This window comes from Leguminivora glycinivorella, chromosome Z, assembly GCF_023078275.1.
Source record: "Leguminivora glycinivorella isolate SPB_JAAS2020 chromosome Z, LegGlyc_1.1, whole genome shotgun sequence".
NCBI lineage: Eukaryota > Metazoa > Arthropoda > Insecta > Lepidoptera > Tortricidae > Leguminivora > Leguminivora glycinivorella.
The window spans coordinates 45,376,529-45,401,436 of NC_062998.1; the positions used below are offsets into that span (position 1 = coordinate 45,376,529).

Consider the following 24,908-nt stretch of genomic DNA (forward strand, 5'->3'; position numbering starts at 1 on the left):
AAATTGTATTTAATTTGTACTTAAACTGGGTTTGTTTGCCTTTTCCAACTGTAAGTATTATGGCCGGATTTGAATTTGATTACTATTACGTCAAATACTATAACTACAGTAAGATATGGATCGGGAAGATTCAAAATATGCATGTTTGTTTTCGTATTGAAAATAAGATACAAAAGTATGCAAGATTCTTCAATTCTTCTTCGATTTATTTTCATCAGTCAATTGAATTATTGGTTTGATTATTTGAAAATGCGATAAAAAAGCAGGTAGGTATACGATTTGAAGTGGAGTGTGCCTACATTTTAAGTTTGGTAAATTCTTTACAAATCAGACTTTAGTTTATGACCCACAAAGTATTTTGTAAAAAACCAGCCAAGAGCGAGTCGGACTCGCCCACCGAGGGTTCCGTACAAACTTTCAATGGTAAAAATAATCATTACTCATACTCATATTCATTTATTTGTAACGCCATTTTACACGTCAAGATTTGATTTAAAAAAATAATATTCATACAACAATAATACTTAGAGAATAATTAGACAGAAGATTGAAATTACAAAAAGTTAGGCAATATTCACATAAAAAATGCACAAAAATATTTTTCTAATTAGGTAATAAAAAAATTGTCATAAGTGTAGAATTTCAATAGCACAGAGACACGCATTAAGACTTGCCAAACATAGTGACGAATATAGAGCAATAGACAAACAGGTTAAACGAAGCATCCGCACCGACATCAGAAACCATAAAACAAACCTTGTTAAAGTAGCGCTAATAAACCACAAATCACTAAAGGCTGCCAAAGATGGAGTATCACCAGGACAACATTGGATTACTAGCTTAAAAGATGACTCTGGGACCAAACACAGAGATCGAAATAAAGTTTTACAAATAGCCACCACATATTATGAAACCCTGTATTCCGACCCTTTTCGAATTCTTGAGCAAGCAACTGACTACGAGAGCCTTGACGCTATCCCAACCATAACGGAACACGAAGTGCATATAGCGCTTAAGAAAATGAAGTACAGTAAAAGCGCAGGTGAGGATGGCGTCACTACAGAAGCTTTGAGAGTTGGAGAGCAATCATTGATTCCGTACATTCAATTATTTTTTAACAACATTATAAAAACCTACACTATTCCAGAAAAAATGTGTCATTCAAATATAATATTATTGCATAAAAAGGGAGACAAGGCTGATATAGGTAATTACCGCCCTATCAGCCTTGTATCTCATCTCTACAAAATGTTTATAAAAATCATAGAGGACCGCATCTCAGGACAGCTTGATACCCACCAACCGCCCGAACAAGCGGGGTTCCGGCCCGGCTTGTCTACCACTGACCACTTGCATGCACTGAATCAAGTAATGGAAAAATGCATAGAGCACAGTCTCCCCATATACCTTGCCTTCGTAGATTATACGAAGGCATTCGATAGTATATCCCATCATTCCATTTTCGAAGCTCTACAACAACAAAACGTTCCGCCTAATTATATCAAACTTCTAAAAACCATATATTCCAATAGTACAGCCGCCATAAAACTTCAATCATCTGGCCCGTTCTTCGTCGTACAAAAAGGAGTTAAACAAGGAGATCCGCTATCGCCGAAGCTATTCACCAGCACTTTAGAACATGTGTTCCAAAAACTTGCGCCTCGTTGGGGAGAGAGGGGCTTAATCGTCGGTGATAAGAGGTTAACCAACCTTCGTTTCGCCGACGATATCGTCTTGTTCTCCTCAACTGCATCTGAGCTACGTCTTATGCTAGAAGACCTCAGCAACGCAAGCCTCGATGTTGGACTAAAGATGAATATGTCAAAGACCAAGATCATGACCAATCAAAGCACACAACGTAGGATTGAGATAAACGGAGAACACATCGCATATGTCCAGGAGTACCTTTATCTGGGCCAAATAGTCTCTTTCCAGGCGCGACAGGACAAAGAGATCCAGAGACGCACTGAAAACGCCTGGAAGAGCTATTGGTCGATGAAGCACTTGATGAAGGGAGACCTACCTCTGTCACTCAAACGTAGGCTCATGGACATGTGCGTACTTCCAGTTCTCACCTACGGTGCTCAGACTTGGTCTTTGACAAAAGCTCAGCAGTCCAAACTCGGGGTTTGCCAAAGAGCTATGGAGCGCAGCATATTAGGTGTAAAGTTAAGGGACCGGGTCCGAAACACCACGCTGCGCTCTAAGACTCAAATAATAGACGTAGCTCAAAAAGCGGCTAAGCTAAAATGGGACTGGGCTGGCCACGTCTGCCGAATGCCGGACGACTTGTGGGCCAAGATAACCACGGAATGGGAGCCCCACGAGTCAAACCGGGGAACCGGCAGACCACGTCGGCGATGGCGGGATAACTTGGACTCCTTTTTGAAAGATTGGCCAGATGTTGCTCCAAACAGGGATGAGTGGAAAAAGAGGGGGGAGGCCTTTGCCCAGCAGTGGGACACATTAGGCTCTAAATAATAATAATAAAAGTGTAGAACGGGTGCTCGACCAGCCAAATTTTTAAGCGATACTTAAAGTTCGACACACTAGGCGCTTCAACCACATATTGCGGCAATTTATTTTGCCCCTCACTAGCTCAGAAACACGTGTTTTGTCCTTCAATACCAGCGGGTAAAAACGCATTTTATCCACTAGTGGATAAAGTAATTAGACCTTGAATATAGTCATTTTTTATGCTTTAAAATTAATAAAAGTGAGTGAATCTAGTGATGACGATGATTTACCACCTGTGGAACTACTGGAAGCAGTGATAAACGCGCTTTTTGCGTTGTACTTTCCTCGCTATAGTGAGGGGAAAAGTTTTGTGTTACACTCGGGTGCAAATGTATTTTACTTCTCGTGTGTTAAAAAACTCGCAAGTTCAGGAGTCTATTCTCGAACCACTCGCTTCGCTCGTGGTTCAACTATAGAATCCTTTCACTTGCTCGTTTTTCAATTCCACACTCGCCGTTAAAATACAACTTTGCACCCTTGTATAACAAATAACTAATAGACGGCAGGGTCCATCACATGTGTTAATTTGTTGGATTTCGCCAATTTACGGTCGATACCTACTATAACTTTCCGGCATTTCGAGTGTTGTACTTGGAACACATGTTGTTCGTTTTGTCACAGAATATATAATAGTACAAGTACAGAAGGCTCACTCCTTTGATGTTCACAAAATGCCGCCATTCTAAATTCTTACCTACATTAACAAACGGACCGCACGCGAGCAGCCAACATTGAATTTTATTGCGCCGCGCGAAGGTCGTAGCAAATGAATGGGCCGCGAACTCGCGGCCGCTGACATGTACACTGACATAACTCTAATACCAAATTGAATATACTCTAAGGCCGTTTTCACATTATCCGATCCGATATCGGATGTCGAACCGACATCCTACATCCGATAAACGCTTCCGATAATGTCGGATGTAGGTCCGATAAAACGCATTGTTCCAAATCAATGAAGTATGATTTTGTATCAAAAAATATTTAAAAAATAATTTATATTTAATAATTATAAGCACTATATTCCAAATATTATATTGTAAAATTAAAATAACGAACATAAAAAATATCCAGTGTCAGGCAAAATAAATAATTTTACATTCAACTATATAAATATATATATTATTATATATATATATATATATATTCAATATTATATATTGTAAATAATATTGCTATACTTGTCAATAGTTGTCATGCTTTCTAAATTTATTTTTCTCACTGCACCCACATTCGCGAATTTCTGTTTGGCCCTATGGTTGACTGGTAGAGAATGCCTTAAGGTCCGCCATTTGTACTTTTTTCCAATTGTGCAATAAAGTTTAAATAAATAAATAAATAAATATATCTACTAAAAGATGAAAAAACTAGTATCCGCAATTCGGACCGATGCATTACAACCTTTTTTATTTCAATGGAAATTGTCAACTAATTTGAATTTCGATCAATTAACAGCTGTTTAATAGACGCCATTTTTGTCACGCACACTACTACATACGTATACCTACATTATATACGCACACAAACAAATATTATCGGCCGACAACTGGCGGGGGGCCGGCATGCCAAAAATAGTCGGAAGCGTCCTGCCGATATCGGCAGTTCGATGGTGCCTCGGACAAAAACTGTTGTAGGAGAGTGCCATCGGCATTAAATCCGCAATTTTTGCGTTTTATATCGTTTTTTAGTAATAATGATCTATTAAATACATAAATGAAGACCTGGGGCCCATTTCTCGAAGCTACAAGTTACAATTTACAAGTGGTTGTCAATGTCTAATATGACAAAAGACCGCAGTCAAGTAGCACTAGACCTTACTCATTGTTGTGTTCCTGCCAGTGAGTAAGGCAGCCAGAGCTCAACGAGGGTGCGGTATGCTGACAACGGAAGTAATTAGGACAATAGATTGTCCTTTGAGTCGTCGGCACCCAGGCCCCTTCTAAGTACAGATTTGTACAAGTTTCTAATGAGTCGAGTCGGCAACGCACATGTGCCACTCCTTGAGTGGCAGGCGTTCATAGGTTACAGTGACCGCTTTCCATCAGGCGGACCGTATGCCTGTTTGCCACCTACGTGGTACAAAAAAAACTCTCGACGAATTCACCTTAAACATTAAAAACTAAATCAAAATCGATTGATTCGTTCGGGAGCTTCATAGCCACAGACATACAGACATGTCAAGCGTCAAACCTATTATTATTATAACACTCCGTCGTTTTTGCGTTGGTGGTTAAAAACAAGAAATCTTCAAAACTATAATAAAACACAACTTTCTAAGAAAATTGGTCAAGTGCGAGTCGGATTTCGACATTTCCATACAAAAAGGTCATGAGCGCCTGACGACATGTAATGGCAACGTTCACTAAATTTCGTACTATTATAAAGATTTTGCGTATATTTTGGAAACTATAAGAGATAGAGCAAATAGACTTCAGATTTTGGTTGTCGGTGGCACAATTTTTTTGTTTTCGTATATGTACACCTTTTTTTGGACCTATGTGACTAAAAACGAAACAGAAAATGATTTCTTTATACCTGTCCAACGCGCTTACACAATTTTAAGTCGTTTAGTAACTACTTGCAGCGGCAGTGAGTGAAATTCGTAATCTGAGTTTTTTTCTCTTAAGTCCGACTTACGCTTGACTGTAGATTTCTAATAGGTTTTCCTGTAATCTACAGGTAGAGGGCTATCTCGTGTATTTTTTTGAAAATTTTACGCTAAGTAGTTTCGGAGATAAGTGGGGGAATGGTCATTTTTTGCTTATTTTCTTAAATTACTTCTAAATTACCAAAATAAAAAATATAAAAAAATATATTTCAGATGCTGATAAAATGCTCTTTCATTTGATATGTAACACAATATAGTTTTAATAACTTTGATTTTTAATTTTCAATTTTACCCCCCAAAAGTGACCCCTGTGATTAAATTTCATTTAATTAAATTACATGTCCGTCTTTGGGCCACAGGTCGAGTGATCCTATAAGGGTTCCGTTTTTCCTCTTTGAGGTACGGAACCCTAAAAAACCAACATAACAGCTTTTTAGGAAACCACCTCTTTCTTTCGTGTCTTCATATTAATATATTCTACAAATTTTATATGCCAGAAGCTTAATGCATGTGCTCTTAGTACCTATTTAAATATTTCTAGGCCGAGGAAGCAAAGAAATATGACATTCAGGAAAAATGCGCATGTTTAACCAATTTTGTTGAATGCGCTTATACATATATTATGCTTCGAGGGTCACTTACCACAGGGTGGGCCTTTAACTACCGACGTTTTATTTTTGAATAAATGCGGAGCAATAAAAAGCTAAACTGTTTTTGTTGATGACTGTTAGATTAACTGCTGTTTTGCGATTTAATAAAACTACATTAAAGACAAAATAATTTATCCTGACTATAAATTAAACGATAACAAAATGCCAGGTATTTCTTTTTTCTCTTCAGATTTATTGAGTTTATTTGAGATAAAAAATATACATAAATATACCTACAGCTATTGTTCGTGCACGTGTAACATGTATACCGTGGATCAACGGTTTTGATTGTCAAATACATTGTTACAATTTCATAACGATCACGATAAAACATGATTAATGTGTAATTTGTGGTGTAGGTAGGTAGGTTGTGTAGGAACATATAAGTTAACAATGTCGACCAGGTATTTTGAGGACATGACAAGCAAGATTTATTGATTACCGCCACAGAGAAGTACCGTATTAGTACCGTTTAAAGTCGATATTAATATAGATTTTTTTAATAGGTAATTAGTGAGTTTTGTTTGTCACCTGACGAAATTATGGTCAAATTCTCGCACATCATTGTCAAACGCGTTCATCAAAAGGATATTACATCGTAAAGTCGTAACGGAAGCAGTTTTGATGAATGGAAAATATGGAAATTGCAATTTTATCGGTGAAATAAATTTTTCATCAAATGTATGGTACATAAGTATTACCATTAACCCTAAGTATCATTTTTTACTCTTTGGGTGTTAAAAAAAGTTCAAAACATGGGCGGGTTGTATCCATATTTTCTAAGTTACCGATAAAAGTGTTAAAAAGCTCTATTTAAAAATACATTTAGTTACAAAATTCAGTATCAGGGGGCCGATTTTTGAATGTCGCCTATTCGATTTCGTGAATTTCGTTCAATAATATCTCCACTACTAACGATTTAAATTCTACTAATAGGATATAAAACGAGTGGTCTTTAGCACTTCATTTAACATTACTAGCCGTCCTTTTTCAAAAATAGCATTAAGTACGTCGTTTTCCACAGATTTTCGAACGGCGAATTCATGCGTTCGAGATTAAAAAATCGGTCCCCTGCCATCAACTCTATTTCCACATAATATAATTACAAGTTCCTTGGCGTCCCGGAGAGTGAAATCTGCAGAGGTACCTTTCTATGACAACGATGGACGCTTTGCCAACATTTCCAACTGTTTACACACTCGCAAAGTGGCCGGTGGTCGTGTTTGTCTCTTCTATTTGTGTTACATCCTCTCGCTTTAAATTATTTGTACAACTAAAACATTTTTAGTGAGATACCATCACAAATGGTAGTTATTTGTAACATTTCAAACTTCAATAAATATTAATTAAAGTACTTAATAAAGGAAAACCGAAATTACTGGATATATCCTGGAGTGCACCATTTTATTGGTATTATATTTCCGGTAATGGACCATCGCTTCCTTCTCTCTAATGATCCCAGGATATTTGGAAATTGCGCAATTTAGGGAAATTAATATTTAACGTTATTATCGAAAATTTATGTTACGCCAAGAAGGTATCGAATTTTTAGCTTGTTTCGTTATTAGAGCTTATTAATTAACATTAGGCACAAACTATACTAACGTGATTACAATTACGTACCAAAAAGGTACAAAATGAACCCTCACGGCGCCGCTCTGTCTGTCTGTCTGTCTGTCCGTCTGTCACATTACTAAATATCTCGAGAAATACTTATGCTATCGATATGAAATTTAGAATAGTCATGAATATTGTTAACTTCTACAAATTGAAGATATTATTTTTAAAATTAATGAATATTAATTATAGAAAATGGTAAAAATGAAAGGAGGGAACTGTAAGGCCGTTTTCACATTATCCGATCCGATATCGGATGTCGGAAGGATTTCAATAAAAAAATCCAAGATGGCGCCTGTAATGTATGGGATATCGGTCCGACATCCGATATCGGATCGGATAATGTGAAAACGCACTAAATGTCAAGCTACTAGGTCAAGTGGGGTATCGTTAGAAAGAGTTCAAATTGTACATACCATCCAGTGGCGGCTGGTGAAAATTTATGTTAGGCAACACTGAGCAAAAAGAAACCTACCTTAAAATTAGGTACTTTACTAGCAAGTAATCAATTTTAGGCAAACCGGTGGGAATCGGCTTGTATGGACCAGCCGCTGCTGCTAGGCACCCTGTAGGCCTAGCTAAGTAAGCTTCGATAACGTAACGCTTTGTGTCTTTCTCTACTCATCCGATGTTTTCAGTTTGACACGACAGTGATAGATGCGTTTCGATCGTCTCAAAGGAGAGTAATAACGAGAGATACGGTCTACGATACGCTACATAACGCTGTACAAAACATTATCAAATTGAATAGTAATCTGTATGTTATGATGATACTTTCGTTACCTACTAGTCAAAACTGCTACTGAAAGATTTTTATTCTATGGAGCCTGTGAAAGTTTGATGGGTCTGGGTCATGCACTCTATACTAACATAAACACTATAGCGTCTTCCGCAGACCAAGTTCCGCAGCACAAACAATGATTGATTGGATACCAAACATTTCATAATGCACCATAAAATGCACTTAAGATGACTCATTTTAGGGTCGAATTTAGGACAGCTCATAATTGACTCAAAGTGACGACATAATTGCTTTAATTGACTGCTGTTTGGTGAAAGTGGAGCGTCGCTTGATTTCGGGACGCGACCTATTTTTTACATCACGGCTTTTGTCCAATATCTACCTCTATTTGGAATGTGAACCCTTTGTTTTGTGCGATCGTTGATAGACAGCTGTAAGCAATATAAAATAAGAAAAACCCTAAAAACGTTCCATATTGGTGACGGGTGCGTTTGACTGGATTTCACAAGCAGTCACATTTGTACCTACTGGAGATTGGCGTGATCCTTGATATTTGACATATATCGTCATACATACTTCCGAATCAAAGACCTTTGAATATATCAAAAATAGTATTCTTTTGTATATTTGCTACCATGCTTATACATGGTCTTTGTGATAAAAAAATATTTCGGGTTATTATTGAAAGGATACACAAAACAAATCAAGTTCACAATTTTATTGTAACAATTTCTCTCGAATTATTTAAAATAAATAAATAAATAAATATTATAGGACATTCTTACACAGATTGACTGAGGCCCACGGTAAGCTCAAGAAGGCTTGTGTTGTGGGTACTCAGACAACGATATATATATAATATATATAAATACTTATATACATAGAAAACATCCATGACTCAGGATCAAATATCTGTGCTCATCACACAAATAAATGCCCTTACCGGGATTCGAACCCGGGACCGCGGCGTAGCAGGCAGGGTCACTACCGACTGCGCCAGACCGGTCAAAAGAATCTACAGATACTAAAATCATAAGGATTTTTCTTATCAATAAGGCTCATTATATTTGCCTCCATATGTCCATAACCGTTTAATCTATCATAATATGAATTATCGGGTACAAAGTCGGTACTTATGTTGAAAAGAAAGTAATAATATTATCCTTTCAACATAAGTACCTACGGTGCCGAAACATGGCCGCTCACTAAAAAGGGTGTGCATAAGATCCGAGTTGCACAGAGAGCCATGGAGCGTGCCATGCTCGGTATCAAGATGCAAGATCGAGTGAGGAATGCTGAGATCCGTCGTCGCACCAAGGTGCTAAACGTGGGTTTCGTCATTACCAATCTAAAATGGAGTTGGGCGGGACATGTTGCTAGGCAGATGGACTAAAATGTTAACAGAATGGTGGCCGCTCACAGATGTAAGAAGCGCTTGGCATCCGTTAGCTCGTTGGGTGGACGACATCCGGAAAATTGCGGATCAGAACTGGATGAGACTAGCTCAGGACCGGGACAGCCCCAAACTAAGCAAAGCTTGTACTATGGGTGCTAAGCGACGATATACATACTTAAATAGATAAATACATACTTATATACATAGAAAACAAACATCCATGACTCAGGAACGAATACCTGTGTTCATCACACAAATAAATGCCCTTACCGGGATTCGAAGGCAAGACCGCGGCTTAGCAGGCAGGGTCACTACTGACTGAGCCAGACCGGTCGTCAATCTATATTAATTTAAATGTTGCTCACACTAATCAATAAAACAACTGAACGTGATCCAGAAATAAAAAGTCTCATTCAAAATACATATTAAGTACCTACCTATGTGGCAAAAAGCAGAATGATTTTAAAACATTGTAGGTAATATATTTTTTAGTTTTTAGTAATTTGGTGTTCCTACAATGACTATTATGCTACTAGATATAAACAAATGGAATGAAACGAGTCAGATTTTTTTACATTGATTTCGTTCATTTTCATTGGTTTTAAGCGCGCTCGCCAGTCTAAAAGCTGAACTTCAGGTGAAGTGACCCACCGCTCGTGCAAGTTTAATTATTCTGCCTTTTCCAAGGAGCCATTACCCCGAATTACGCAGGCATCAACTGATATCTCTGTTTATTAATGGAGGACACTAATGTATTCCGATAAGCATAATTACGGGGATTTTCAGCGTCGCTCCGCATATCGCTAATTTATGCAAATCAAGTTTGATTAAGGCCTCGGTGGAATCTGATTTTATCCACCAAATTAAGTACATAAACTTGCAGGCAGCGTAGCCGAAATAATAAATAGGTGTAAATGAAAATACGTATTCATATTCACATTGCGAAGTTGCTGGTTTTAAACACACTGTGTGGTTTTATCTCCTTTTATAAATATTTCTTTTAATAAATAGTTTCTAATGTCTTCTACATTTTTTTATAGGACATTCTTACACAGATTCCCACGGCAAGCTCAAGAAGGATTGTGTTGTATGTACTCAAACATCCATGAGTCAAGAACAAATATCTGTGCTCATCACACAAATAAATGCCCTTACCGGGATTTCAACCCGGGACCGCGGCGTAGCAGGAAGGGTCACTACGCGCTAGGCCAGAGCGGTCGTCAAAAATAATATACCTAAGTACACATTAATGTATTTATGTATATATAACTGTTAGTAATTGAGATGGAGCGAAAGTTGAAATTCTGTAAGTAGATTATTAGGTAGAAGTTTCATTACAAAACGAAATTGAGTCTAAAATATTAATGCCTAAGAGAATATTATTTGTATTACAATACGAAATTTATTCATAAATACAAAGTCAACAAAACGAAATAATAACCAAACCAGTCATCGCTTCACTGCTTCAGTAAACTCAATTTATATTTAGTTCCTTAAACATTATCCTTCGTGCATTATTATAAGCGTTCGGTGTCACACTTTGTAATATATTCTTGTTCTGAAACTATTATTAATATGGTATTTATCAATGTATATAAACTATAGGTATATTGTGGTATTTAGTAATTACTTGTTACTGAGCCACCAGAAAGTGAAATCAGTATCAGGATTTTTCTTTTGGCGTGATCGCCCTCTGAGACTCGAAACGGGTTGAGCTCGAGTGTGTACAACTGCACATAATGCTCCTTTCTCGTCTGTTTTTCTTACGTATCTCGTCTAGTCCCTCTCACGTATCTCGTCTAGTCCCTCTCCGATTGAGTCAGAACTGCATCGAGACTCTGTAAAACAAGCATTTTTTTCTGTGTCACGGGTGAATGCCCTTCGCTCACAGAGTTTCCGAAAACATTATACTGAACAGGGTGGAGGGTTTTAGTCCGTAGGCGGCTGGAGCAAGCCCAGCTGAGTCGGGCATACTGTCAGGATACCGGGTTGGCAGTATCCAATGAGGATTACCTCCACCTCTGACGAAAAATATCGTACTTATAGGCGACTTTTACCCTGTTAACTAGAATTCTTTACTTCAGCTATGTATGTAAAAATAACTACGATTTAATACGGGACTGACAGAGCCTATACCAAAAAGCGTAACCATGAAATGTATGGGCCTTTTAGGCTTAAAACTAGATGGCGCTGTTTCGCAGCCTGGAAGTGGCCAAAATCACATTTTCCCCAAATAATTTTCTGTTTTTATTTTTAATTTAATTATAAGAACAAATGACATATTTCTTTATTTTAATATCATGATATCACGTCAATACACATTTAAAAAAAATGTAGGTAGACATCATCAGTGTAGTTATGATAGTATTTGATAGGTGGCGCTGAAACATCGAGGTAGGTACAATAAAATTCTTAGTATATCCTATATAAATTATCCTTGCTGCAAACCTAATGTTAGGTAAAAAAAAGTTAAAATTAACCATACACTGTGCTTATACGTTGATAATGTTCATATATTAAGCAGAAACATAAATAATGATAAAAGAAACCGGCACTATATTTTTCAATCGTCTTCAGAATTCCCCCGCTGCCTTGGGCTTGACTTGGTACTAAGTGTTTTGTAGTAAGATCGTCCAATGAATAAATTTGTTCCCAGGGCAAGATGGCCATCATCCAGTCTTGCTGCTGCTGGAGGAGCTTGCGCCGCGGCTGCTACGCCTCAGCCTTATACACTCTAGTAAGTGTGTATAATTGTATAACACACATATATAATATGACTATGTTCACACTTTGCTTTACTTCACCATTTTCAACCAGTGCCTTTTATTGGTTTATTCTTATCATAATGTTATTTTACAAACAACACATTATACGCAATCATAACGAGGGAATCATCGATAACAGTTCACCGATATAGGAAATTCCTGATTCCAAACTTTGCACCTTAAATTCCGATGGCGCATTTTATAAATATATATTCTTGCTCTAAATGAAAATGGAAAAATAAGTAAATGAAGAGCCATTAGCTATTATTAAAATACATCAAAGTGTATAAATGTTTTCAATAACGTTAATATCCAATGGCAAATAAGTATGAGGATAACGTTTTTATGAAATACTGATTTCGGAGTTTCCCGTTTCGCCTTAATATGTAATTCCTGTTAATATTTTAAATTATGTATATACTGTTGTTGACAGGTATACTTTTCGATAACGATAGTGACCATGGGCCACTTTATCGAGGTCGAGCAGCGCTACTTGAGCGGCGAGATGACCAACCCAGAATCAGAGAGTTTTCTAGAGCCGGAGAAAATAACACCAAGTAAGTAACTATATGTATAATTTTTATCATCTGGAAGAAAGAATGTTACTCGTAGTTTGTGCAGAGAATGGAGTTATAACACAACATATAATAAAAAGAAACCGCCCGATATTACATTCCACGCGAAAGTATAGAGTTTAATGTGATATTTTTACGAAATTGTAAATACTAAAATTGAAATTTTCGTCGTCCGCCATTTCTTATAAATGTTGCCAGCCCAATGATTTTTGTTTCCGCCAAATGATGTTTAAAATGTAAGTAATATATAACAATTTTAGGTTCTTTGTGTGTAGGTATATTTAAAGAAATATTTATTTTGAAATGAAAAATATTTTTCTAAGTTTTACCAAAGACATAAATTTTGTTGTTTTATCGAAATTCTAATTCTACCTAAGAATTTTAGCATAAAGTTCGTTTTAGATTTCCGACTGATCCACTTCTGTCTGCGAAACGTACGAATGTCATGCTACTCGTATTTCAGTCAGTATCAGTAGGTATAGTCAACCAATTGGAACCCTAGACCACTGTAGAACTATGTCACAGTGATGTTATAAATCAGATTGTAAGAAATCTCTTACTGCTTGTCATTTTGACATGGTTGTAGAGTGGCCTAGGGTTCCAATTGGTTGACGTACAAGAAGTACTGACATTGACTGAACTAGCATGACACATATGTATGAAAGTTTTCGGAAAAATACGAAGGAAAAGCTTTTCGCACTAAGTCTGTATAACTTCACCGTTTCTAAATAGTCTTGTCTTGAGTTAGTTAATTAAAGTGTTTGATTGTCATTTTTCTGTTACAACTATAAAAGGGTTCGAAAGTCGAAATAAACTCATTAATCTCAGTATAAGCGATATTTTCAGTTTTATTTCATATGCAAATATCACTCAAATAATCAATATTAATAAATTAAAAGTAACTGTGCTTCAGTCGGATTGACAACCTCCTCCTTTTTTGAAGTCGGTTAAAAAGAATAACTCTTTCTCGCTCCCACTTACAGGATAGTAATTGGATCACTTTGGTGCGGTAGGGTCCTCGTACGGTCATGTGTTAGCATGTCAATAACACTCCCAATATATGTTAAAAACAAATCGATAGCATGAGTAGAACAGTTCTTAAGATATTTAGAAATGTGACAGACAGACAGACGGACAGAATCGCACCATATCAAAAGGTTTCCTGCTGTACCCGTTTGTACCCTAAAAACGTATTTTTGCGTTCCCTTTACTTACCCGGTTACTTCAGATACTTAATAGGTAACCAAACAGAAATTTATTTGTATAGGTACTCAATATGTATATTTTTAAAATAAATTCATTTCAGCCATTTTGCACCAAATACACGAAAAAAAACTTGAATAATCTTACTTACACCATATGGAACACACACTAAAAATTATTAGTAATTAATTATTATAACCAAGTACAACGACTTTGTAAAAATCTGAACTTTGAGAAAATTAATTCTACTCTGACAACATCTTTTATATGCATGTGTGCGTGGGGTGAGCGTAAAACAGGAGCGTTCCACGCACACATCGATCGTGTCTTGGCTTCATTGTTGACCGATGAGTTGTATGGAAACTATCCTTCTATGTGTAATAATATTTCTATGGATTAAGGTCGTTTCAAACGAAAACGTTGCGAGCAGGGTACGTAGCCGAATGGCACAAATGCTCACGAAACGAAACGCTCGTAGATACCTATCTCTATCGCTCTTGCGTATTGGCGCGACAGCGCCAGACTACCTTTCGCGGCGATTGGTTTTCGTTTCGCGTCGCAGAAATGCCATTTGGCTACGGCACCAGATAAGAAAAATAAGTCGATTTTAACTTGGATAGCTTAATTAATCCCTTAACGGGAGTAAAACTTAAATTCATTCTTTGAAGTCAGATTAAATCTTTAAAATTCTTCTCAGCTAACTTTAGTGAAAATCGTTGTTAAATAGAATTTGCAAACTGGCCGCTAAGTCATTACACTTTGGCATTTTATTTGACTTCTAATTTTGGTATTATTGTACTTTGACTTGAGATAGCGGAGAAATTATTTTCACGTTGATTCTTGGACTAGATCGGCTTTTCGATATTTACGAGTATCCCGAATATCATTCCAAAATTATTATAATTAGCAATTACTTATTTATGAAAATGCAATATATATAAATTAGTTGAAATGTATGTCAGAAGTGAAAATAAAGAGACATAAAAGTTTTCAACATTTTTGTTTAAATTTAACTTTAAACGTCAAATAGACGAAGAGTCAAAATAGGGGCATTTTAATTTGTACTGCGCGTAGGAAGCGGGTCGTCAGAAAGATACAAAAGACAAAATTAACAATAAAAACAAATAAATAATATATAATGGAGGCTTGTTATGCATTTAATGAATAACTCTAAATGTCAGACTATGTACCTAACTACCAAGGAAAGTACAAACGGTTACACAAGAGAATAGTTAATACTATTGGAGCATGTTTAGATATGCTGCTTTGAATACCGACCTGTGGCGTGTCTGGCGTTGTGTAATCTGTGTGAACGCGATGAATAATGCGAAGAATTTCCCGTTTGCTGTCTGCAAAGCAAACGCCTGCAGGATAAAAAGGATTGCGGTCTGTGCTAAAAAGGTTTATGAACGTTCTCAAATATATTATTTTGTTTCGAGCTTGGAGCACAGATAGATCAGAGTCTAACAAAACTGCTGTTTAAGTAGGTATACCGAACGTGCCTTTTGAAACTTTATTCTCTCTTTTGACGTCCGAGATGGAAGAATTGGCAGAGAAGGGTACAAGTGCCACCTGCCTTCCCAATGTTGCTTGAATGTTTTGATATTTTCGTGCTGAGTCCTTTGAAAATAAAATAGGTATGTACATCATTTTCACCCACAGTGAGGAAAGGAAAAAACCTTTGATATAATTCATATAATCTGGAGCATTATAAATTTACACATCATAGCCGTGAAATGTACGTGTCTCGCCGTGTCGCGCGCAGCCATTTATCGACACGAACTATTCAAATATGTGCACAGAGAAAGCACTCAAGTTCGAATAATACACAAAAACAAAAACCCATAAATATTTCAGTACAGATGGTGTTTATTTTACGCACTAGTGCGTGAAGTGGTTCATAAAATGCCAGGTCGAAACTGCGGAGGGCCATCTGTACTGAAAAACGTCGTACGATACTCGTGCGAAAAGGAAATTCGTAACTGGTGTCGATTTAAAACACTCCCTTTGGTCGTGTTTTAATTTATCGCCACACGCCATATAGAGTGTAGATGCCTTTAAACCTCCCTCTCCCTACCCTCCTAACTAGTCTTAACAAAGTTTCAAAGTCAAAAATTGTGTTATAAGCGTTCTCAACACGAGTTACAGAATATTTCATTCACAAATTGTTTTTCCGACTTTGGGGTGAGTTAAGCGACATAGCACAGCACACTCATAGAATGCTTCAATACCTCTCACTTGTATTAAAAGGTTTATGTACATTATTATTCTTTCATACGAATACATCAAGATTGGAATATAGAAACCTTTACGGTGATTTTGCTACCCGAATAGGAATACAATACAATAGCACCGCATCACCTATTATAGTTATATTATGCAATGTCTCAGTTGCCAGTTTTACGACGACTTGATTTTTTATTATTTGGGCTCTAGCTCACTTTCTACGGGAAACAAGCCCTATTACAAATGGGAAAACGCTAAATACTTACCTGAAAATATTTGCTTATTGCTAAGATTGCCTATGAAAAACGGATACGGAAGAGCCACAGAGAGATAACTACGTAACTCGACGCATCGTGAACGGTTGTCACTGGCTAGACATTTTCTACACTCAAGTGACACCCACAAGTATTTAAAGCAATAAGTAGCAAACTCGAATATTTTGCGCGTGTCTCCCGAGACGTAAGTGGTTCGAAAGCGTTCTTGGTCCGGAAATGCAATGTCCTATTCAAATAATGGCTGGTCTCGCAGGATTGAGACACCCATACAATATGCATGGCGCGAATCGTGCCCCACTACGTGCCCTAACCGCTCTCACGATCTAATCATCTGTTTCCCTTCTAAAGCTCGCACCTCTACTTACTTTTTCTTAGAATATCAACTTTGAGTTAGTGCAATACGGTTGTTTTGAGTAAACTTAGCAGCTCAAGATGCGCGTATTCAGTCGATATCTTTTAGGAGAAACATGATATGCGCCCCTGGCGTTTCGAGATTGACGCGACGTTCGAGTTTCTTTTGTTATCTGCCCGTTCTTGAAATGGAATTTAATAAAGAGTGAATGCTAGTAAATTGATTGTAACCGAGCAAAAACGCGATATTATTTGTTTTAGAAAGCGGTTCTAAAACATACTTTAACATTGTTTTGGTTTCTTAAGTATGTATTAAATAACTTTCAAAATAGCAAGGCTGCTCATTGAATTCCGACAGTTCTAAATATTTTAACTTATGATTCGCAGAAACGTCTGCAATCGATGCTACTAGGCTTAGAATAAATTTAAAAGTGGCAAATGTCTGCCTTGGGTGAGATTTGAACTCACGGCCTCTGGATCGATAGAGCGCTGGAGTATCAATCCAGAAGCCGTGAGTTCAAGTCTCACCCAGCAGACATTTTCCACTTTTAAATTTATTCTAAGTTCTAAATATGTATGTATCACACATTTAATTTACAGTAACATTAAACAGTCAATACTTAACTACGAGGGTTCTCCAAAAGTTGTTAGCTGCTCAGGCTCTACTCATGCGATTTGAATAAATGTTATACTATTCTGTGGGATATTTCAATACAGATCAATTCATTTATTATATTTTTTTTTACCAAAGTTTTTTGTATGGAATTTCTGACATTTTACAAAAAAAAAATAGATTATTTTCTATTGGGCGTAGGGTTTATTTGTATTTATTTGTAAACATCTGATATTCACGGTTTTTATTAGGACATGGCTCATTGTCACCCTCCACTAATTCACTATTATATTTACGTAATCAAGCGCAATTATACGTAAATAAACAGTAAAGATTCTCAATTAGTACCTCCTATAAATACAATAACTCTTGCAATCAAAAATAATGTTAAACCACAGTACGAAAGAGTCTGAAGAATAGATCATAAATGTTCGCATTGGTTAGGTGTCGACGCGTTCTAGTTAAACAAATATAAAAAATACATTAATCTCTTTCTAAACCGAAATCTGCATCACCTTAGTCAATAATGAAAAATCCCTCAAAATACAAATCGCATGAATACAACCGGAGCAGCTAAAAACTTTCGGAACAGCCCTCGTACTTCACAGTATGTCAAGATAGAGAATTATACCCCAGTATGCTTCGTAGAATCTGCGTGCAATCTGAAAACGATGACATTGATGACGGTGTATGAAGCAAAAACAACAGAGAAATGTAGATGATACACAAGTCTCCTGTACACAATAACGGTTAACATCGTCTAACATACCGATTTTTTCTATTATTATCATAAAATATATTCAAGCATGGCATATAAAATACACTTATCGTAGTCTTCTAGACCTGTCATATAACATCTTCGAGGCATTTTAGCCTTAAATAGAAACATGTGTTATCACAACAAAGTTTGAAACGAAACTCGGAAAACTTTTCAACCGACACGTCGCGCGGTGAAAAGGCCCCGGTGAAACATTTCTAATTCAATGCGGTAAAAATGTATCTCCACGTTACATAAAAGCCTCCAAGGGTTGTCTCTCCGCCGTCTTAACCCCCAAGACCCAAAGATACAAAATTTTGTACATATTCATAAATCAATTTTAAACTTTTATTGTTTTATAAAAGACTCTAAATTCTAAACAAAACAATTCATTTTGGGTCGCGCGAGGTTCAGGTTGATGTAGCGTTTGTCAACTTCGAGATTCGTATGAAGGTAAGACTTTATGATTAGATTACGATTACGTTGCTTCCTAATTAGATTGCCTACGTTGCTCAGTAAATTACATTGAATAACGCAGGTACGTAAGTAACGGCGACATTTATAAGTCAACTTTTTGTACCGAGTTTGAAATGTTTATGACTTGGTATAATAAAATATTTAGTCCAAGAGAAGGTCATAATTCAAAGCACTATAAATACAAAGCTCTGGAATAATAATAAACAATGTAAGTGTTTATTTAGTTTTGTTTTACAATAAAGAATCAAACAGTATCATAGGTAGTTAGTTGCGTCAGAACTTCAGAAGTGACACTTACCTTCTCGTTTATTTGTAAATCGTTAAGATTATTAATAAGTGGACAAAAATACATTTTTCCTGCAGTAAATTTTCTCCACCAAGTGGGAAAAAGACATCATAAACTCAAAAGTAATTATCTATTTAATTTAAATTGGCAACGTACCCTGTTCAAGTGAATAATAATAAGATTAGGTGTGAACCCTGTCATATTTGTGAAACGAGCCGCATCCGCGCCCAAGTGACCTGGAAAGGTACCGTGAATCCGGAGGTGTATCGGACCTAACCTAATTAATGAAGAGGGTTTCTGTATGTCTGTGATTTTTTTGAAAGGCCTTTGATTGAGGTGGATGTCGGTGAAAGCAGAAAATGGTCTTTTTGAGCAACTTTGGACTTACTTGTGTTTTTTTCACTGGTTCCGTACCGTACCTCAAAAAAAAGGGCAACGTTAGGAGTGTGGTGACTTGAAAAAATTCCGAATTACACATAGGTACTATTTTCGTAAATATATTTGAAGAAAAGTTTACGAACATAGTGTGTTTAATTCATGTAAGTCGGAATTTTTAAGATACTTTTTCTTTCATATTCCTATACTAATATGATTATATTTTGAATGGGTAAAGTAATATCAAAAAAACAGGTGATCTTTACAATTACTTCTCCAATTTGAAGTAGCCCCTTTAAAGTTTACACAACAATTGACACTTGGCACATTATTAATCTGACCTTACATATTTTTTGTTGCAGTAACGGTGTCACTAAACATCACTCTCTTGGCCACCAGCACACTGGGCCTCATCTCTTGCTGTCTGTTGATCCTCGGTATTTATAAAGTAAGTAAATATGCCAAAGATGCAAGGATCGAAACCAGCATTAAAAAAACGTCATGTATTGATTTATTTCATAGTCTTTACTTAGAACTGAGTCCTGTGTTTAGGTAACAGCAACAAATTACATAATAAAATACTTTCGTCGTGCGTCTACCAGAAACTACAATATGTATCCGGCACATTTGTAATATAATAGTATGCAATAGTAACATATATTATGTTCATTATTCAACTTAAAGCCTGACCTGACTATGACTACGTGCCATGTTGTGGAATTCCATTACAACTATTTTCTTGACAATAATTAGTCATTTAATTCTGGTCAGGCTTTACTTTCTTCCGCACCATGACCGAATTTATTAGAGGTGAGGAAATCAATATATTTAAATAATGTCACTACAAAGGAAAAACACCCTTTATAAAGTTTTACAATTTCAGAGTTAATTAATTATTTTTAGTAACAATGTGAAAGTTACTTTCGTAGAATGAGCCCACAATATCTGACGATTCAAACTTCAGCCTTGTACAGGAGGTCACGGCTATCCTTTTCATATTACATGACATGTATCAATTTACTGACAATAACCCTTTTAGTGTCTATGACACAACAATACAAAGGCGTAACATACATTTCAAACATTTGAAACGCAGTGGTAAATAGCTGTTTTCGTTCGTCATAAGGTTAAGTTTTCCGGCTTCCGAATGTATTTCTTTAAACAGTTACTCGAAAATAGACGTAATAATATATGTTAAACTAGTAGTAGTAATAAAAAATATCAACTCAAATGAATTGTTGTTGCTCACTATGAGCAAAGAAGATCGAGTATTATAGAGAAATACCTACTGCCAAAGTAAAATGTGTAATTACAATGCATAGACTGCTTTTGACATTTTGGCCCATAATCTTAGGCCCACTTGCACCAATCACTTAACTCAGGGTTAATGGGCTGTCATCTATCAAATTCCATATAAAATGGTGGGTTAACCCTCAGGTTAACCCTCCATTTTCGTAAGTGCAAGTGGCCCTTAGCTTGATATGTGTTAAAATGTCAAATTTTAGTATTAGAGCCATCTAATCGTGTCCCCAAAGGTGTAACGCCATCTATGTATGCCACCCTTACTTTTTTCTTTACCCATGGTTCTGAGGTACGTTTTTTTCTTAGACTTTGTCTTTGTCTTTGCCATGAGTAAGTAAGTACTTCTACTCTACTCATTTACATTTACAGTAAGGTCAGTCAGGGTAATAGTAACTACGGGGCAATGTATCTAATCGAAATATCTTCCATATTTTAAATTATTTACTGTAGTGCCATATATGGCCAGGTAGCGTATAAGCTCTTTCATCATTTCACCGTAGATGGTGTTGATAGACCTAATGATCTCTGATCTACACGACCGTGTAGTTTTCGGCGAAATTGGTAGTGTGCGCGTGAGAGACAGCCTTTCAAACATTCCATAAAAATATGGTTTTAATGTGATTTAACATTTTTTTCTACAGTTAGTTGCATAATTATAAACTATTTTGTTTGTATGTCCTTCAATTTTCTGATTTTCATGTTTTAATAGTATTTAAGCGATAGTTTAAGTTGCCCCGCTCAAATTGCGATGGAGGCTAATTTCGACTATTTGGTAGTCTTAATTGTCCCGCCATATCTTATATGAAAATTAACAACACTCTAGTGATGTACTGGATTCGAGGTTTTGTATCGATATAATACCTCATTTAGGGCTATACTTTTATTTTATTGAACCGATTGCACGTCATTGTGTATTATCGATTATTTTAAGCATTTACGCCCCTATTGTTCTGATTATGATCAGAGAATAAGGTGTGCGCTAGTACACGGTATGCACCTACAGACACAGTATCGACAGATTTCTAATAGACACGATTCCCATCACCATTTAGTATGGAGACCAGTATTAATCACCGCGCTGACATCGTGTAAGTATTTTCTTTTACACAAACGAACAGACCTACATAAAAATGAGTGTTTTATTTAGTTTCCTTACGCTTTGATAAACCATATGATATCCGGTTTACCAGTGTAGGTTCACCCTAACGAAACTTATTATCAGTAGTTCGATTTCCCCCACGGCGGGGTAATTATAACTATTTCTGCTATCTCATATAAAAATCACATTTTAAAGTATACGGAATCTGCATAAAACATCGATTGTTAAATTGTCACGAGGTATTACCAAGTGGCGATCAAAAACCTGAAAACCAGTATATCATGCCTAAACGATCTTAATTATTCAATTCAATGGTTTTTTTACAAAATGCTCAAACCAGGCTTGTAACATGATTCAAATATATAATACGTACTTATTCAGGTCTAAGTGTAGCCGATCTATAAATTTCTGCTCATTTACACAATCATTAATGTTTATTGTGAGCACATTCTCCACTGTATGTCAGTAGCAAATAAACCAATATAAAAATTAATATAATAAAATACCCATATCATTGACTTTACTGTAATATATTACATATCCTAGTGTTCCTCACGTTCAGTCACTGTCGTATTACTCTATACAATCTCTTTTTGCTAAAACAATGATACCTAATTTAAACGTTATTTTTACTTTTAACAAGGCTCTGGAAGCCTGCCAGGAGTTACACCGTTATTCTGAATTTGTATTTAAGGGACCGTAAATATTTTACGAACAAGGTCACAATATAACATCCTTACAGGCGGAATATAAACTTAACACATCGGTTATCTTTAGAAAGACAATAACGTTGTCTATTCACTAAAATGAAATGAACAAAATGAAATGATTCATGAACGGGCAGTAGGGCACCTGAATTCGGATAATGATATTTTATTAGGTCTTGTTTTGTATCCAATATCAATACATATCTTTTTTCATTTGCCACACTAACTCGTTTGACGTCACATGACTTTTATGGAAAATCAAAGACATTCATATTTAAATTTCCCTTGCCATACTGTGACATAGCCCATAATTACGAGGCTGCCATGGCAGAAGCTTGGCGTCCAACGTTACTACCTCGTCAAAGTTGATCGCTAGTAAAACTTCTGTCAGAATGTACTTGAGGAAAATGCAGAAATTATATACCTCCGTGCTGTATTAGCAGCCTTGTTACAAGGCTGGGCGTGCGTTATTAATAATAAACTTTGAGACGTCCAAGTTGTAAATTATTTTATCTACACACATATCACAACTCTCTTGCAATGTTTTGATTAACAAAATGCTATTATAAATTATTTACACTCGCAGTATTCTTGACGTTTTGACACAATTTGTTGTAACATGTTTATCGCCGCTCACCCCTATGTTTGGTTTTTGAATTACGAGTAGGTACTATAAGAGCCTTTTCTTTATGAAAACTGTTTTCGCTCTCCTAAATTTTGTAGTAGTAAAAGTTAAAACAAAAAATACAATAAGGACACGCACATTTAGGGCCAGTTGCATCAAACCGTCTGTTACCGTTAAAGCGTTCGTTAAATTTTATTGCATGAGAAGTTCCATAGACGTCTGCTGCGTGACGATGATGTGTCTGTCAAATGTGGTTGATGCAACTGGCCCTTAATATACACTAATATATATTCACTAATTAATTACGTGACATTATTTTTCAAAATGTCCATACCTAGAGAAAAAAGTAGAAACTACATTGAAATAGAGAAGTAGCGGTCCCTTTTCGTTTTAAAAGCCGCTTTTGGCGTCAGTCTTGGCATATTATTATCAAAATATAGTCGAATTCTTAAAACATGATACTTATTTGTATCAAAATATTCCCCGCAAAAGGGTATTTGACTGCATTTACAATAAATTATTTCGCACCAAGCATGAGGTGTGAAATCAACCAGAACATCAATAAGAAATGAAGACAGCAGTTATTTTTAGATTCCATTTCTATTTTTAACCGCCTTCCAAATATCAAGGGAAGGGGTTCTCAATTCGTCTGTATGTTTTTTTTTTTTTATTTTTTTTAATGTTTGTCCCTCGATATCTCCGTCGTTACTAGACCGATTTTGAATTTTTTTTTGATTGAATGTATATGCATACAGATTGGTCCCATTTTTCTCAGTACCCAGTTCTGATGATGGGATCCTGGAGAAATCGAGGGAACTCCTCAAATCTGAAAGGCATACATATGGTGATTTTTGTGTTTTTAAAGGAACAGCATGCATTTACGTACGGAACAGTGACATTTGGTGCAGTGGAACTCCTGATGATGATCAGAATGGAACTCCTCAAATCTAAACGGCACAATTATAGTGACTTTGCTATTTTTATAAGAACAGCATGCACTTACGTCCAGAACAGTGACATTTGGTGCAGTGGAACTGCTGATGATGGTCAGAACGGAACTCCTCAAATCTGAACGGCACACTTATAGTGACTTTGGTATTTTTATAAGAACAGCATGCACTTACGTCCAGAACAGTGACATTTAGTGCAGTGGAACTGCTGATGAAGAGTGAGCCGCCCCTGGTTAGAGTTCCGTTCTGATAATCATTCTCATCGGTAAGTACTTCAGAATCATCCAAATTTCAAAATTGGTTTAGAAATGACGGAGATATCGAATAACAAACATTAAAAAATATACAGACGAATTGATAATATAATCCAACATTTGAAAGTATTTATCACCAGATCTATCAAAGGAAGGCGGTTTTTTTTCTTAAAAATTATTATATAAATTGTACAGAATTATAAGGAGGGTTCATATAAATTGTATAGCAAGAAATCGTTTTGGCGAATGCTACGAATGCTACGCCGTAGTACGTAGCACCGTTATTTCGTTTTGTAGCCGTTCTACGTAGGTAGGGGTTATTGTAATAAGTTGGTGAAAGGCGCGTAAATTTTTTTTTAAAGTGAACAACTGTTTTTAACTTTACTCATTTTATCGCGCAGCGCCTAGCACTTTAGCAGGCTTCCAGTGACGTGTAACTTTTCGAGTGTAGGTAGAACAACTTACTAAAGTTGGCTCGAAAATGAAGAAAATTGACAGGTTCATAAAGAACAAATATTGCCACATTTAGGCCAGTGAT

General features: G+C 36.3%; 1 protein-coding gene across 1 annotated transcript in view; it reads left to right on the plus strand.

The window, feature by feature from the left end:
* Nucleotides 1-24,908, plus strand: part of LOC125240499 — a 170,134-nt gene that overhangs the window by 53,389 nt on the left and 91,837 nt on the right. The window contains exons 2-4 of the mRNA XM_048148392.1: nt 12,187-12,267; nt 12,729-12,852; nt 19,796-19,881. Coding sequence (XP_048004349.1) covers nt 12,193-12,267; nt 12,729-12,852; nt 19,796-19,881 — 285 coding nt within the window. The 5' untranslated portion in view covers nt 12,187-12,192. The remainder of the gene's footprint in view (nt 1-12,186; nt 12,268-12,728; nt 12,853-19,795; nt 19,882-24,908) is intronic.